The sequence below is a fragment of the Candoia aspera genome, chromosome 14, assembly GCF_035149785.1.
Source record: "Candoia aspera isolate rCanAsp1 chromosome 14, rCanAsp1.hap2, whole genome shotgun sequence".
NCBI classification, from domain to species: Eukaryota; Metazoa; Chordata; class Lepidosauria; order Squamata; family Boidae; genus Candoia; species Candoia aspera.
In genome coordinates this window covers 15,338,901-15,355,249 of record NC_086166.1, presented here as the reverse complement: position 1 = coordinate 15,355,249, position 16,349 = coordinate 15,338,901, and the positions used below count along the sequence as shown (strand labels likewise).

The 16,349-nt window shown below is 44.5% G+C and overlaps 1 protein-coding gene across 2 annotated transcripts in view; it reads right to left on the bottom strand.

Annotated features, from left to right (window-relative positions):
- Positions 1 to 230: 230 nt before the first annotated feature.
- Positions 231 to 16,349, bottom strand: part of ABAT (4-aminobutyrate aminotransferase) — a 29,585-nt gene continuing 13,466 nt past the window's right edge. For both annotated transcript variants that reach the window (XM_063314596.1, XM_063314597.1), the window contains 9 exons: positions 15,685 to 15,777; positions 14,773 to 14,835; positions 12,574 to 12,637; positions 11,167 to 11,315; positions 8,735 to 8,872; positions 6,985 to 7,152; positions 6,109 to 6,255; positions 3,008 to 3,119; positions 231 to 474 (listed from right to left, as the gene is read on the bottom strand). In XM_063314596.1, coding sequence (XP_063170666.1) covers positions 353 to 474; positions 3,008 to 3,119; positions 6,109 to 6,255; positions 6,985 to 7,152; positions 8,735 to 8,872; positions 11,167 to 11,315; positions 12,574 to 12,637; positions 14,773 to 14,835; positions 15,685 to 15,777 — 1,056 coding nt within the window. In that variant the 3' untranslated portion in view covers positions 231 to 352. The remainder of the gene's footprint in view (positions 475 to 3,007; positions 3,120 to 6,108; positions 6,256 to 6,984; positions 7,153 to 8,734; positions 8,873 to 11,166; positions 11,316 to 12,573; positions 12,638 to 14,772; positions 14,836 to 15,684; positions 15,778 to 16,349) is intronic.

The window sequence follows — 16,349 nt, the reverse complement described above, 5'->3', positions numbered from 1 at the left end:
TGCCACAGATGTGAGAGCTAGAAACCCGTTGCCGGAAAGCTTTCCCTGGAGTTCAAATTCCAGGCCAAACTGTGAAACCCAAAACCAACCATTGCGCCTATGCTAGGTCAAAGGAGACAGCTGAGGACATCACCAGCATGTCCAGAGTTTTTAGTCAGGAGCAGTTTGTGTTGGAGGTAAGCATGATAAAACCAATATTAAAAAAAAAAAAGCACTTCATGAATTCCATCTTTCCTATTAGTGAAAATATATATATATTATAGGTATATACATATATATTTATGATCTTAAATAAACTATTCTCCGATTCTTATAAGATATTTGGCCTCTCTCAGTGCAAGGAACTATTTGACTACTTGAAGTCTGCCAGAATATCACTGAAGATGTTCAGGAAAAGATGTGCGTGGTGGTCTCGGAAGACCAGAGTGGGTCGGAAACGGATCGATCTGTCACCACTGCCTCCTAGGACCACACCTAAGGGCAGAGAAAGAAAGAAGTTGCAGATTCAGCTCTCTTTAATCACACAGGACACAGACAAAGAGGGTATTCCATCACATGATCCCCTGGATAGTGGTGGGCCATCATTACTTTTACGTAAGTAACTAATATTTGTTTGTTTCTTTGTTTATTAAAGGTAAAGGTTTCTTTTGACATTAAGTCCAGTCGTGTCCAACTCTAGGGGGCGGTGCTTATCTCCGTTTCAAAGCTGAAGAGCCGGCGTTTGTTCGTAGACACTTCCGTGGTCACGTGGCCGGCATGATTGAACGGAACACCGTTACCTGCCTGCCAAAGCAGTACCTATTAATTGACTCACACTTGCATTTTTTCGAACTGCTCGGACTAGCAACGGAAGCTCACCCCGTCATGCAGATTCGAACCGCCGACCTTCCGAACGGCAAGCTCAACAGCTCAGCGGTTTAACCCGCAGAGCCACTGCGTCGATATATATATATATATATTCTGTTCAATTGTGTCCGATTCACAGAGGCTGCCTGGACAAGTCCCTGCAGTTTTCTTGGCAAGGCTCTTTGGAATTGGTTTGCCACTGCCTGCTTCCCAGGGCTGAGAGACAGTGACTGGCCCAAGCTCATCCAGCCGGCTTCATGCCTAAGGCGGAACATGAACTCACGGTCTTCCAGTTTCTAGCCTGGTGCCTTCACCACAACACCAAACTGGCTCCGAAATAGAATATAACCTGTACCAAATCGTTCTTGGTGAGAGTGAACTTAGGTGGCAGACCACGAGAGTAAAGCAGGGCCGCTGAGATGCTGGAGGTATCAGGCTTGGCGGAATAGGCTGTGCCCCCCAACCCCAGAAAAAGATGTCAGGCCCCACGTAGCTGGGGAAGACCACGGAAACAAGATCTAATCGGATGTCAGGAATGCTTTAATGCTACAGTGGGGCAAATGTAGAATCTTGAGAACCGCAAGAGCAGTTTCCCAGCCGCCTTCAGAGGAGTTCATTTGGGTGGTCTGAAAAGTTTCTTCCCGGATTTCGCCCCACCTGGACTGAGCTGCTGTTTATGAGATGAGCTGCCTCCTGCCGGCTGACATCTTCCTTCCCTTCCATCCCTGGCCTCCCCACAGTTTCGCCCAGGGGGGCAGGGGATCTCTTGAAGACCACCTAAGAGCCAAGTATGCTCTGTCGCCGTGGGATTCATTGGGACAGGAAAAGCAGGGGGATTTGAGGGAAACAATGGAGAAAGGAAGTGGAAGGCCCTGGCTGTGGCTGAAATGGCAGGCCACACTTGGCCTTCTGAACTTGGCCCACAAGGTCAAATGTCCTTCTGCTCACATGAATCATGAGAATCAGGGCAAAAGCATAGAAGACCCTCACACCCAGAGTCTTAGCTTTCACTAGACGTCACTCATAAGCTTTTCAGCCAAAGCTGGAAATGGAATAGGCAGATGTATTTAAGCGAAAGGGACCAAAAACTTCCTTCTTTGTCTCTATGATTTACAGTATATGTTTCATTACCCAACTACAGGTAGTCCTCGCTTAATGACCATTCATTTAGCGACAGTTCAGACTTATGACAGTGCTGAAAAAAGCAACTTCCAACCATTCCTTGCACTTAACAACCGTTGTAGTGTCCCACAGTCACATGATCGCCATTTTCGACCTTTCCAGCCGGCTTCCAGCAATCAAAATCAATGGGGAACTGGTGTGATTCGCTTAACAACCATGTGGCTTGCTTAACAGCTGTGGTGATTAGCTTAAAAGTTGCCACAAAAAAGGTCATAAGATCAGGTTGGATTTATTTAATGACCACTTTGCTTAACAAATGAAATTTCAGTCCCAATTGTGGTTCTTAAGTGAGGACTACCTGAAGGTAATATCAACAGTGCCTGATGATGTTACCTAGTTGGGAAATGAAATGTTTGCAAGCAAACAACCAAGCTCAGACGGCCCCACAGTTCAACCCTGAGCTACAGATCTTTTCTTCTATTGGAACCTATGATTTACAAAATAATAATTTTTCATGAAAGCATGGCTTTTTTTCCTGTTTCCTTCCCTCCTTCATTCAAAATTGCATACATACATTATTACCTTGGTAACAGGGACAGCCTCATCCCATCTAAAAGCGTTGACCAAGTTAATAATCAAATACTGGCTTTTAAAACATATATGGCAAAATAAACAATTAAGCAGTTGCTCAACCATTTATGCATAATTCAGTCTGATTAAAAAAAGTCTCAGCAGGTGGCACCATGTGATTGATCTCATCTGGACTCAGAAGCTAAGCAGGGCTAGGCCTGTTTGGTATTTGGAGGGGGATGGCACACCATCAGGAGATCTCAGGGCTGCAGACTAGACTGGGAAGTTTTAAAAAGTCCCTAAAGAAAGCAGTGGCAAATTGCTGCCCTATTTTTGCCCACCCCTGCTTGAGGTTAAACTCAACCTGAAGGAAGCTTTATTTTTTTTTAAACATAAAATATGATTTATTAAGTACACCCCAGCCCTTGAGATCCAGAGACCCACCCTGGTTCAAAGCACAACATCTCACCTTTGTTTCTTGCTATTCCAATGAGTTTATTCCGAATAGTGTCATTTGGAGCATCAAAGGAGCAGAACGTCCCCCGCCCCCGGGCTCGGCTGATCAGATGGGGGTAGCGACTCTGTAAAAAAGAGAAAGGCAAATCACACTTTGTCATCTTTTTGGAAAACAAGGCAAGATATGCTGGAAAAAAGCAGGGGAAAGAAAGATAATTCCCAGGTGCTGGACTTCAAAAAAAAAAGTGCCTAACTTTCCCACAGTGATAGTTACCCTGGTTAGTGACTGAACCCTCATTTGGGTTTCCACAATACAGTGAACCATAAAATACTCAAAATTATCTGGGTTTGCATGCTACACCTTTAGCCACAGCACCAGGCAACCAACTACAGATAACCCTGATCAAGCTTTGCATCTTGTGGAAATCCAGCTGTTAAGTCTTTATGCGATCTGCTTAAGCATGCTGGGTGAATACAGCCCCAGTGTTCTTAGCAATTTTACAGCAATGTCATTGTTTGCTTTGTGCCGTGCTGGGTGCTGGCACAGAGGGTTTGACTTGCACTCTGTGGAATCATAACAAAAAGTATGGTTTTATTTACATGGAGAAGCGTGCCACGTCTGGTATTAAAGCAGAACAACACTGCTTGGGCAACGAAATTCCAGTGACTTCCTTTCCTTTATTTGGTGGGGTCCTCCTAACCTTCCAGAGTAGATTTGGGGAGTGGGTGTGTTTGTGCAGGGCATGTGCCCGATATTAAGAATACAAGTAGCTGATAGAAGAATGCTACAGGTAGTCCTCGCTTAACAACCATTCATTTAGTGATGGTTCAGACTTACAACAATGCTGAAAAAACTAACATGACTGGTTCTCATCCTTATGACCATCACAGTGTCCCCCACAGTCACATGATCATGATTTGGGCACATGGCAACCAGTTCGCATTTATGACCGTCACAGTGTCATGTGGTCATGTGGTTGCCACTTTCAACCTTCCTTCCCATTTTCTGGCAAGCAAACTCAATGGGGAACCATGTGATTTGCTTAATGACCAACTGGTTTGCTTAATGCTCATGGTGATTTGCTTAATGACCACTGCAAACAAGATCATAAAATCGGGCCGGATCTGCTTAATGACCGCTTCGCTTAGCAACCAAGATTCCGCTCTCAATTGTGGTCATTAAGTGAGGACTACCTGTATTCAAATCCAACCGTGAGTGACAGGGAACAAACTGTCATTCCAGCCAGTTTCAGTTCCAGGAAACCACCACTTTCGTTTTGCTGCAGGTTTCTCTTCTGTTTTTCAATTACGGTTTTGCATCTCCATGGTGAATTGTACAGGTTATGCAAACCCAGCTAACTGACCCTTTAATCTATCCCCAAATAGACCCAGCCTTGTTTGGAGTTAAAATAACTGCTTCTGTATCATGCCAGCTCCTTCCCCAAGGGTCAACTATCTTGTCCACGTCTGTGATAGAGATGAAGGTCTAGAGAGCCCCCTTGAAAACAGGGCTGATCTAGGTACTCTTATCTCTGTGGTCATTTCAGCTTTTACACCCAAGATCATGTAGGGCTGGGGAAGAAGGGGATGAGAAAAGATACCCCTCCCCTCCAAGTTGTCTAGAGTGGAACTGATCCTGAGCAAATCACCAGGGATTTCCATCCCTGCCCCGCTCCAGAAGGGAAAACATTTAAAATGACTAGTAGGAAGAAAGTGACAATCTCCTGTAATGGTACGTGGGAAAGAGCTCGGGAGACGGGGCGAAGAGATGCTGCCAAGGGAATGGTCAGAGGGCATGGCCGGCAGCTGCATAATGGATGGAGAAGGAGGCTCAGATGGGACCCTCCCTAATTCTCATGCTGTAAAGGAGATGGCAGGAGATCTGTACTTTCAGACTTCTGTTAACGTAGCCTTACAATAAAGTAGAATCAGCATATCTAGTTGTGTTTCCTGTCTGATCTACCTGGGAAGGCTGACAGCTCCCAACCTACTTGGGGACCCATTCTTCCTGAACTATGTGCTGTTGGCCCACAAAAATGAGCAAATGGATTGTGAGAATGGGTTATGGGTGATCCATATTGCGTGAAAAGGGCCATGAAGTTACTTGCGCCCATTGGCCTTTTTCTGTGGATTTGGAGAGGGTTGGTTGACAGTGGTGCTAGTGGAATTTTGTGTTGGTCCAAATACACCTTCCCTCCAACGTCTGGCTAAGCACTCTTTAGAGTTAACGGCTTCTTAACTTTCTCAGCCTCCACCACTCCTGGATCTAACAGCTATTGGCTCATTTATTTATTTAATTTATTTTCTATTCCGCCTTTATTATTTTTATAAATAACTCAAGGTGGTGAATATACCTAATGCTCCTTCCTCCTCTTCCCCACAACAGCAACCCTGTGAGGTGGGTTGGGCTGAGAGAGAGGGACTGGCCCAAGGTCACCCAGCTGGCTTTCACGCCCAAGACTAGAACTCACGGCCTCCTGGTTCCTAGCCTGGTGCCTTCACCACTAGACCAACAGGTACATGTGAAGGAGGGAATGACTATGGAGGCCTGGGTCTTCTAGCCTGCTGATTGTAGTGTGATCCATCAGCAGCCCTGCTGGACCACAGTAACTCCACGGATGGGCATCAGAGATCCTCTGCACTAAAGAGGTCTTGCCCATCTCTTGTAATATTTAACCGTAAAAACCCAGGGTGCTTTGCATCCAACAAATTGTCCAAATCTGTTACTTTACGGTAAAAATAATGGAAGACAATGGCAGGGTTTGCACCCATAATTAACCTGTCATACACTGAATCACAGACTAAACAGACTGAGTTACACAATATGGCAAATCATGAACACACACACAATTAAACTACGCTTACCAGACCTGGGCTGTAAAACTCCAGACAGGGGATTGAAGGTTTTTCTTTTTTCTTTTTTTAAAAACTAACTACTGCATGTTATCCACTGTATACCGAGTCCACAAAATAAATCAAATATCTGTCATGAATCCCAATTAAATAGAAAGGCGATTTTTAAAACACTGCATCACATCCTGAGGCTGCAGAGTTTCCCACTTCACATCCAGCTGCCCAAACCACTTATCCTCTTGTCTTTTAATGCATCTTTACCTCTAATTCCAGCAGCCCCGTCAACAGGGCCTTCCCTGCATGGGTGACATTGTTCAGAAGATCCTCTCTTTTTATAACATTAATGACTTCTGCCAGCAGAAGATTCTTGGAAGGGTCCCCAAGCCACGTGTTAAAAATCCGATACGGCTGCAGGGTGGACACACCGAAGGAGAGAAGGGAAGAGAAAAGAAAGAAAACACAGTAATTGACAAGGAAGAGTTAGTTTCTTTTCCTTTGACACACCTTTTGGAAAGCTGCCTGAACCATAGCAGACCTAGTGGCAGAGAGTCCCACAGGTCCTTATGTGCAGTGTCAAGAACTGCATTATTTTTTTCTGCTCTAGATCTAGAAAAGGCCTGCTCTGTCAACTTAATTTATCTGGCCATATCATTTTACTAAATTCCTCTTGACTTCTGTAATTTTATGTAGCTTTTGATATTTGTAATTTTTTTCAAGTTTTGCATTTTACACTGGGTTTTAAGCTTTGCATTTTGCAACTGCACAATGTACTGGTGCATTTTACAGTATTGGATCTCGCTTGAGGGTGACCAGTCATCACAATAGGCTATAAATAAAAATCAAATAAACATTGCGTGCATGATCAACAGGCTAAAAACAGCCTGGAGACTTGATCACCAGATCTCTTCTATCGGTTTTGAAACATGGTCAACTCTGCGGGTTAAAGAGGTTTTTTTTTAAAAGCACCTTGTTTAGAACAGAATTAAAAACCAATTCGCAGGATGTTCACTTTTGTTCCTGAACGGTTTCTGGAATCCATGCAACGTGACAGAGAAGGCGGGTCAAGCCGAGGGCAGCCTTCCGTTATGGCATCACGGTGACAATGTGCCTTCTACAGCCCTTCAAAAGCGGACTTACCGCATTCGCCCGAAATTCCTCCTTGTGGAATAACCCTCCGGTCATCATCTTCTTGCTGAAAGTCAGGACGTCGGCTGGGTCCTCGAGCCCCCAGTGTTCATGGGCCCAGAATTTGCCGGTACACCCACCTCCTGTCTGGACCTCGTCTATCAAGAAACCGCATCCATGCTGTTGAGGAAGCATGGATGAAGTGAGCCCCTTGACGAGAGCAGCTGGGACCTCTTCAGGAGAAAGGGAGGAGGGAAAAACAGCTCTGCTTGGTTTCCCAAGGAATGGACGAGTCGATAATTCTTAGAGGTGGAGATTGGAAGGAGCTGTAAGGCCTGGGGTCAAATTGCACCGCTGGCCTCAGTGTGCAACTTCAGGAAAGTCACTTCACGCATTCACTACGCCACCTTTTGTGTTAATTATGGTTTGTGTCATGAGTAAGGATGGTGAGCAGGGGGCTCCCCTCCAGACTGTCAAGCGCATGCGTAGCACTGAGGAATTGGGCAGCCATTCCAGGAGACACAGATCGGGACCGCCTTAACCCTTGGGGTTTATATGGCTGGGTTTTTCCCACGCTTCTTCAGTTTGTTAGGATTCCTGTTAAGTACTAGCAATAAATATTAGAGACCAGTTCCTTGTCTCAGTGTGTTTCCTGGTTGTTAGGACAGTTTGTTTATGTTGGGCAGCAGGTTAATTGATTAATTTAATTAATTTAAAACATTTAAATGGCTGCTCATCTTAAACCAAACTCTGGGCCGGCTCGCAAGCCAAAGTTAAGCCAGACTTCTGAAGACAGAGGGGTCTTCTAGATGCCTGGATCTCCAGAATTCCCCAGCCAGCAAGACCATGGTTGATGGCTGGAAATCGGGCAGTCATTCAGGTTGTGCAAGGCTGAGTTAAGTTACAAATCAGTTTGTAAGTGACAGTGGTTGGGGTGGTCCACCGTGCAGGCTGAAACTGAAGAAATTATGTTACAGTTCATCGTGGAGTGCAGAGCCAGATATTCCTTCTGCCCAATGTATAAAATAAAACAAATATTCTGTAAAATACAGATCTTGATGCTAAGAGGCAACGGTTGGAAATTAGCGGGAACAAGTTTCCATCTCTTAGATCTGTCCACTGCTCATTTGAACTGTACTATTTTACAAAAAAACAAAAAAGCTTTAAATACCAAGCCCAGGATTGAATTGGAAATTGGAAATTGCTGAATTGGAAATTGTCAAGAAATCAGGTTCTTGCTACTTAAGCCTAGAGATCTTTTGCCTTCCTGCTGAATACAGGTAGTCCTCGCTTAACGACCATGCGTTTAGCAACAGTTTGGACTTACGATGGCACTGAAAAAAAGACTTAGGGCCGGTCCTTGCACTTATGACAGTTGCAGCATCCCGCAGTTATGGGATTGCCATTTTCAACCTTCCCAGTCAGCTTCCAGCAAGCAAAATCAATGGGAAGCCATGTGATTCACTTAATGACCATGTGGTTCGCTTAACGACCATGCAATTCGCTTGACCACCGCAAAGTAGTAAAATCGGGTTGGATTTGCTTAATGACTTCATTGCTTAGCAACCAAAATTCTGGTCCCAATTGTGGTTGTTCAGCAAGGACTACCTGTAGGAGCTAACTCTAGACATTCAGTTTCACAGGATTTCTGCTGGGTTTTCCCAGATCAGCTTGGAAGTGACTACTTAAAGATTAGATAGACAGATTTCTCAGGTGACACATCTTATGTTTAGGAAATGTCCCATTTTATGCCAAAGCTCACCTTTGTAGCAATGTTTCTCAACTTCCTGAAAAAGTTGTCCGATGCGTGATTGTCCCCCCCTTCGGATTGAATGGGTTCCACAATGATCCCTGCCACAACTTTATTCTTTTTCCTGTATTTTACAATCAAATCTTCCACCTGTATGTCAGAACACAGTAAGAATTTTTTAAAAGAAAGAAATCTTCGGTATGCAACCAGTCATTGATATTAATTCTCTGGTTCCAATTCATTGCAACGATTTAGTACATTTCATGGAACAATCGAGGGGAAGAATTTGTGACGTTTTTGTACCACTGAATAACCTTCTCCAAAACAGAGTCCTCCAGAAGCATGCAATCTTTCCCATGTGGGCTGTGAATTATGGGAGTTGAAGTCCCACACATCTCCCAGGCTGGAGAAAGATGACCCACGGGACAATTCGTTAATAAAACCTGCCATAATCTGGTATTAAATAAAAGAGTCCCATCGAAGGCATAAACTGCTGGTTAAAGCTAATGAGGACATACGTGAAATAAATTAAACAAATTAAGAAGAAATGTGACTGATGTCAATAGAGGCCAAACCTATGATCAAGTGTAGTGTTTTATCCAAAGCAATTGCTCTGAAAACAGAAAGCAAACCAATTCTAACTGAAAAATTCCCATTTCTTTGTGGGCTTCCACCCAAACTAATCTGATGGATTCATTCCTTCTTTGGCCTTCTTTAAAAAAGTGTTAACCATGGTGCATTTTGAAGATGTTGTTATCTTCAGCTTGAATTCCAGCCTCCAGTCCTAACAGAAGCATCCTTTGCTGCCCCTCCCCACCCCAGTCTTCAAAGGGCCCTGAGAAATCAAGTCCTACTTGGAGGAGGGCTCCTTCTCGCAGCTTTCAAAAAACCAAGGCCAAGACCTATGGAATTAGGATATTAGCACCAACGTGGTCCTTAAGCAGCTGCAGAGAGTTTATGGTGCTTCTGCAACCTTGTTTTTCATTCTCTAATGAGATCTTTATTCTGCTCTTCAGCTGCCAAGTTTTGCTGTAAGCCCAAACAACACCAACGTCAAGCAAATCCATAATGCGGTTTCTCTAGCTGAGCCTCTGCAAGAAGGCGGCTTCTTACCGTTGTCTGGCTAGCCCTGTTGTGACATCGGTTGTAGCTCACTCAAAACTAAACCTGGCTTAGCATCATCGGTGAACCCAGACATTGTCTCTCATGGGCAGGGCCTGCAGCACTTCAGATCTGAAATCCTGAGGAGCTTTGGAGCAGGTGTCTATGACACACCTGTCAGGACCTCCTTACAGAACAGTGTTTATCAACCTTGGGAACTTTCAGATGCGTGAACGTCAACTCCCGTTCACGCATCTGAAAGTTCCCAAGGTTGATAAACACTGTTATAGAAGCTGTGTCTTTTCCTGGACTCGCAAGTCCAGGAAGGGGCAGATTTTGCACTTCCCTCTGGAATAGCTGCTGAATCCTGTCCCAGTCCTGATGACATGACATCATCACCTTGACTCTCCGGATGTTCAATAAAGCTGCTTAGGGCAGGAATAGAAGACTCTGTGCCCTGTCTGGCTTGGGTCCCAGGGCCAATGTTGCAGGGGGGGGTTTTACCCTGGCCTGTGTTAATGCCTTGCAAGGGTGGCCACAGGAGAGCCCCACCCCACAACCATGTCACACATAAGCCATTCCTGTCTGTGCCTGCATCATGGGGCTGCTGGGGGTGGAGGGTGGGTTGCAAAGTGATGCCCCTCCACCTGCTCAGTCCCAGCAAAAGCCCATCTTGTTCCTTGCTTGCCAGCAAAAAATCAGGCCAGGTGGAACGGCCAGCTTGTTTTTTGCCAGTAATTGCCCATTACGGTCTGGGAGCAGCCTGCAGCCTGCTGAGGGAATAGCCACAGCATCGTTTTTTTTTCTTTTGCCACCCTCTCTTTGAATTTGTAAAAAATAAAATAAAATCTGGCGATCAAGTTATTTCAGTTAACTTCACTGGCCACACAGTGCAAACGCCTCTGATGTCTTTCGGTGCTGCTGGTGGGCAGATGTGGGTATAGACGCCGTATATCAGCCCTCTCAACAAAGGGACAGTCATTCCACCCGCTTTGAAGAGAGGCAAAGCAAACTAATGTTATGCACTGGCCTGATCATCATCCTGAAATTTCTACGGCAGGATCCTAGTTTTGTGCCATCGCTTGTATTACAAGAAAACAAGCTGATGAAAGCTGACTTGGTTTGGTCAGGACTCAGCCAAGCCAAGGTGAAGATGTTCTGTGAACACTTATCTCTTCCAGGAAATACGAATGCTGGATGCCCCTTGCTGTCCTTCTCCTCGGTCTGATGCTTGATCTTTCTGTGCCGGGTTAATTGAGCAAAACAAACTCACTTTATATCCACAAGCCTCTGCTGCCTGAGGCCCCTTCTGCACTCTGCAGCTGCAGCCAGCCAGTCCTCACCTCCTCTAAGCAGCGTGCCTCCTCTTGCTCGTTCTCTCTCACAAAGTCTTCCAAGGGGTACCTTAGCCTTGGGAACGGAGCAATGGGCCAGTCAAAGGAAGGGATGTCCAGCTTGTGAATGGCTTTGGAGTGCGTAGTGGCTAAGCAGCCTAAACAGAGAGGAAGAGAACCATGAAAGCCAAAGGAAGCCTTTGGCACCCCCTCCTGGCCAAATAACGCCCTGCAGAAAAAACTCTTGCTCAAGTGGAGGGTAGAGCGTTGGTTTTCAACGTTCCTTTCCCTCAAATCCAACCAATCGTTACAATTTTTAGGGCTGTCTGCCCTCGGAAGGGCACTTCAGGCAGGCTTCACACAAGATGCAAGAACAGCTCCTCTGCTTTTCATTGAAAGCAGCTCGTCATTTTGCAGAGTTCTGTGTGATCCTGAAAAAAGATGGTGCGGCTTTAATGAGCCACACATTAAAGCAGCAGACTCTTCCTTGTGCCTCTTAAAACAGCCGTATCATTTCTCAGGGCAGTGCTCAGGCATGGTTCGAAGTGTTTCCTCTGAGTAATTTTTTAATGCAATCACAGATCAGATTCAGAAGAGAATTTCAAGGAAATTCTTCAGGTTGGATTGGGGTATCCCTGTACTTATTTTATGATGAGGTGGCCAAGAGGGTGGGTGTGACCATCCTGACTTTCACTGTGCAACTATCCTTCCAGCACTTTATGTCTTCCTTGGCTTTCCTGCTTGTGTTAAATGCGAAGTGAAGACATCAAGAGCGAACGCCGTTCAGAAACCTTTTTCAGGCAGGAAAATCTGGACGGCCAAGGAGGCTACAAAACTCTAGAAAGACATGCCACAGAAAACAGCCCACTGGCCCAGTTTGCTTCAAAAGATCCCCGAGAGAGATGGGAAAGAAACAAGTTAAAAAACCAACGAACCAAAAAACAAACTTCCTTCATACTTGAGAAATTGCAGGAAGGCAGGTAGGAAGAAAGGAAAGGAACCAGATGGGGTGAACTGGAATCAGATGGAATACAGTGAGAAGGGAAGAGAGGGGATCAGATATAATTCAAAGGAAAAGAATAGATTGGAAGGGGCGATCTGCAACTATTCTGTAAGATAGAATGGGAAGAGAAGGGAAGAAAAATAGCATAGGAGGATGACAGATGCCTCAGACCTTTTTCCTTTCTGCAAATGGCTTCTTTGGCAGACTTTGGTCTATATATTAATTACCCCAACGCCCCCAACACAGCATCGTGGACCATCTAAATGGCGCTGAGTTAAGAGTGAAAGCTCTTGAAATATTAGGGCTTATTTGACACCAACTTGATGGCACCTAATCAATCAATCAAGCCATCTCATTGATCTTCTAAGCTTGCATATAATACTGATTCCAACAAAAAACAAACTCTTCCTTACCCATGGTTCTCCCATGAAATGCGCCCATAAAGGAAAGCATACTGTATTCCGGGCAACCTGGTGGCTGAAATGCAAAGAGAAAATTAATACTGTTGCTTGCTCCGGTTTAGCCACTAGGAGGCAGCCTCCTCCCCTCAGCAATGCTAGCTGGAATGACCTAACTATGCTGTATAAGGGCGGAGAGAACCATTTTTTAAAATTTATTTAATTTAATTTAATTTTATATATTTTATTTTATTTTTCCAATTCTGCTGCATTTTTAGGAGATAGCCCTCTTCTGTTATGAATATTAATTCAGAGTGCTAGCAATCAAAGCAGATTTAAAGTCATCCAAAGGGCTTCATGGCTTAGCAAGTGGTGAAACGTAGACCCCCCTGGTCCTAGGTTGACCTTGGTCATTTGCCCTTCTGACACCACCAATCATTCATCAAGAATGGTCTTGTGCTTTCTGCTAAAGATGCAGGGGTGTTGCTGACTGCAGGAAGTGACTGTGCTGCCCTCTGACCCTCACATCCGGGTCACTGCATCACATCCCAACTTGGACAAAGCATTCCTCCCTGGCCATAGTGCTCAACTGTGGCTTAAAATATTTTTGATTTTTTAACTATAAAAGAAACAGTTGACAACATCCATCTACCCTCAGTTTTCTAGTGGTCCAATCTTTATTTTGGACATTGACCAGCTTTAAATAACATAAAGCATGGAAATAAAACAAGATCCAAGATAAATGAAACAATCAATCAATCATAATAGATAAATTGTACATAGCCAGCACATTGAAACTTTCTCAGTTTCGATAAACCACACTAAGGCTTCAGTGGAAGGACCATCAGAACTGTGGAGTCCTTGGTGCTCTCTGGGCTTGGTTGTTTGCTTGCAGATGTTTCATTACCCAACTAGGGAACATCATCAGTGCCAGTATATTGATGATGTTTCCTAGTTGGGTACTGAAACATCTGCAAGCAAACAACCAAGCTCAAGGAGCACCGGGGACTCCACAGTTCAACCCTGAGCTACAGACATTCTTTTCTATTGGGACCATCAGAAGCAAAGCTAGAAACAGATAAACAGGAGGGTCATTTTTTTTTAGCAGAAAAGCATCTTGGTTTGAAAAGAAGTTCTTTATTATGTGATGTTTTTAGACCTTTGCAGATTTGGCTCAGCCTGATTCAAAAAATCTGATTCAAACTGTTTGGAAAACTGTTCTTCTTCGTACCTCTCAAGCAAAATTTGTTCAAATTGGGCCAATTTGGTTCAGAGGATTTAGCCGCTTAGAGGTGCAAAACATGTCTGAATTGGTCTGAATGGGACTCAGACCAGTTCAGTTTGATTCCAGCATTTGAACTGAAGCAACACTTCAGAAAAAAGTTCATTGATGCTGGAGCAGCAGACGGAACTCTGGAGGACAAGAGTAAACAGGAAAAATATCCTTTGTCGACAGCTATTGATCACTTAGCTTTCATTTTTATATTCCAGAATCCTAAAGGTCAATCTACAGAAGTTAATGCAAAGATTTGCTTACACATCAAGCTCTAATCTGTCCTTTTCACACTTTTTTATTTCATAAAATCTGTTGTATTCTCTGAATGTTTTTAGGACAGGCCTTTTGGCTCTTGGGACTTGCATGTGCTACTGAGAACAGTGTATAATAGAAAACTTGAGCTGTTCTCAGTCTCATTTGTGAAACACCGTGGGGGGAAATGGACGTTACGTGCACAAACAGAGAAAATTGAGCTGCAGCATTTACTACCTGTTTGCAAAACTGATTTAAGGGATTATGAAATGGACTACGAACACCAGTTTCTGTGATGAAACTGAGTTGTGAAAGAATGAGCAAAGGTCTAAGAGGAGGATGTAAGGAAAGGGTCCGTTGGGTTATAAAAGGGCTGTTTTAAATAGGTGACATCCAACCCACAGGAACGTAGCTGTGAGGGTTTGAACACAGAGATGTTTATAATCAGAAAACTGGAGTAAAAACAACAAAACGTGGCAGTGTTGTGCAAACTACCGCTCAGTACACGTTGCCGTTTTAGCTGCCAATCCTCTGCCATTGCAAAGTGTGTGGCTTGTACTCACGTTCTAAATTCAGTAGCTTTTATGCTGTCTTGTTGCTCAGGCACAAACTTAAGCAGGAATAACTGCCCCAGAATGTAGATTTGGCAAGGTTTTTGCTCTGCTGAACCAAGGAATGTATTTTACCTGGTTAATCATGCATGTCTCCAACTCTTCTTTGGTAACACTGTTGGGTCCTCTTTCTTTGTTCTGGAAAATAAAGAACTTTCCCAGTCAAGAGGTGCCATCCAACACATCTGCATGAGCATCATTTGGGGAAGATGGCAGTATGTCAATGCTTATGGTATTCCACAGTCTCCCAATATCAGTGTCCTAAGGAGAACTGGAACTAGAGGAAGACAAGAGGCTCCGACCTCCATCCCAGAAGCACATCATAGCTGATAGCTTAGATAGCTTAAACACTTAATAGAACCAGACTTGATTCTTTCCCCCAGTCTATTTCCTGGAGTTAGTCATTCTCCAGGATTACTGGGGCAGTCTCAGCAGATGGGAAGCATGACCATAAAGGATCTCCCAAGACTGAAAAAGCCCGGCCATCTCAACCACCTCATGTGGACTTTGTGACTGTTTTCTGCTTGGCAGCAATTTTGAGGACTTCTTCTGTGCGCGTCTCTTCAACCTTCTATGAAATGAGATCCTTTTAATTCTGGAATGGAGACCTTTCTTTTCCCCCGGGGCCTTCATCCCACAGGATCTATCAGGGGCCCATGGCTAAGAATGGGCAAGATCTAAACCAAAAGTGGCAGAACCCGAAATGAGGATTAATGGGCTCGAAGTCAGACATGGGGAGGAGGATAAAAATCTTCTTTTTCTCTCCATATTTCTGCACCTTCCTTTCTCTTGTTCCTCTCTTCAGCAGATCAGTTAAGCAGATCAGGTCAGGCAACTGACTGCTGATCCAAGGTCTAGCTGCTGACTGAAAATGAAACTGAGGCCCCCCCTTCCTACCCTTGCTCTGAGCAAAGGCAGCCCTCCCGGTCTCCTCAGCAACTGGAGAGCATCTGTACAAGGCAGAGCATTCACATAGCTTTCACTTACCCTGTACCACATAAATATGGTTTTAAAGGCATTTTCATTAGAGCAAGATCCACAGGACATGGTTATTACTTGAGAGAGACCTTTAGGGGCCACCTGGCAGTGGAGAAGAGACACAGACCTTTCAATTCAAAGAGTTTGTAAGGAATATCTCCATCATAATTGTACATCACAACGAAATGATGCTTATTTTAACCTCCCTAATTCTTAAAATTACCCTCTACTGTGTATGGATAAAATTATGGAGTCTTAAGAGTTGCAAGCGGCCATTTAGCCCATTGACTCTAACCAGCAACCAAAGGCGGGAATCCTAAATAAAGAATCTCCAGAAGATGGCAGTCCAACTTCTCTCTGGTCCTGAGGTCCATCACCTCCAAGGTCATTGCTGAATTGCTGTCATTCTTAGTGTAACTTAAATCCATTACAGGTAGTCCTCGCTTAACAACCATTTGTTTAGTGATGGTTCAGACTTAGGACGGTGATGGAAAAAATCGACTTACGGCCAGTCCTCACACTTACGACCATTACAGTGTCCCCACGGTCACATGATCACAATTTGGGCACATTTATGACCATCATAGGGACGTGGTGGCGCTGCGGGTTAAACCGCTGAGCTGTCGATCAGAAGGTCGGCGGTTCGAAACCGCGTGGCGGGGTGAGCTCCCGTT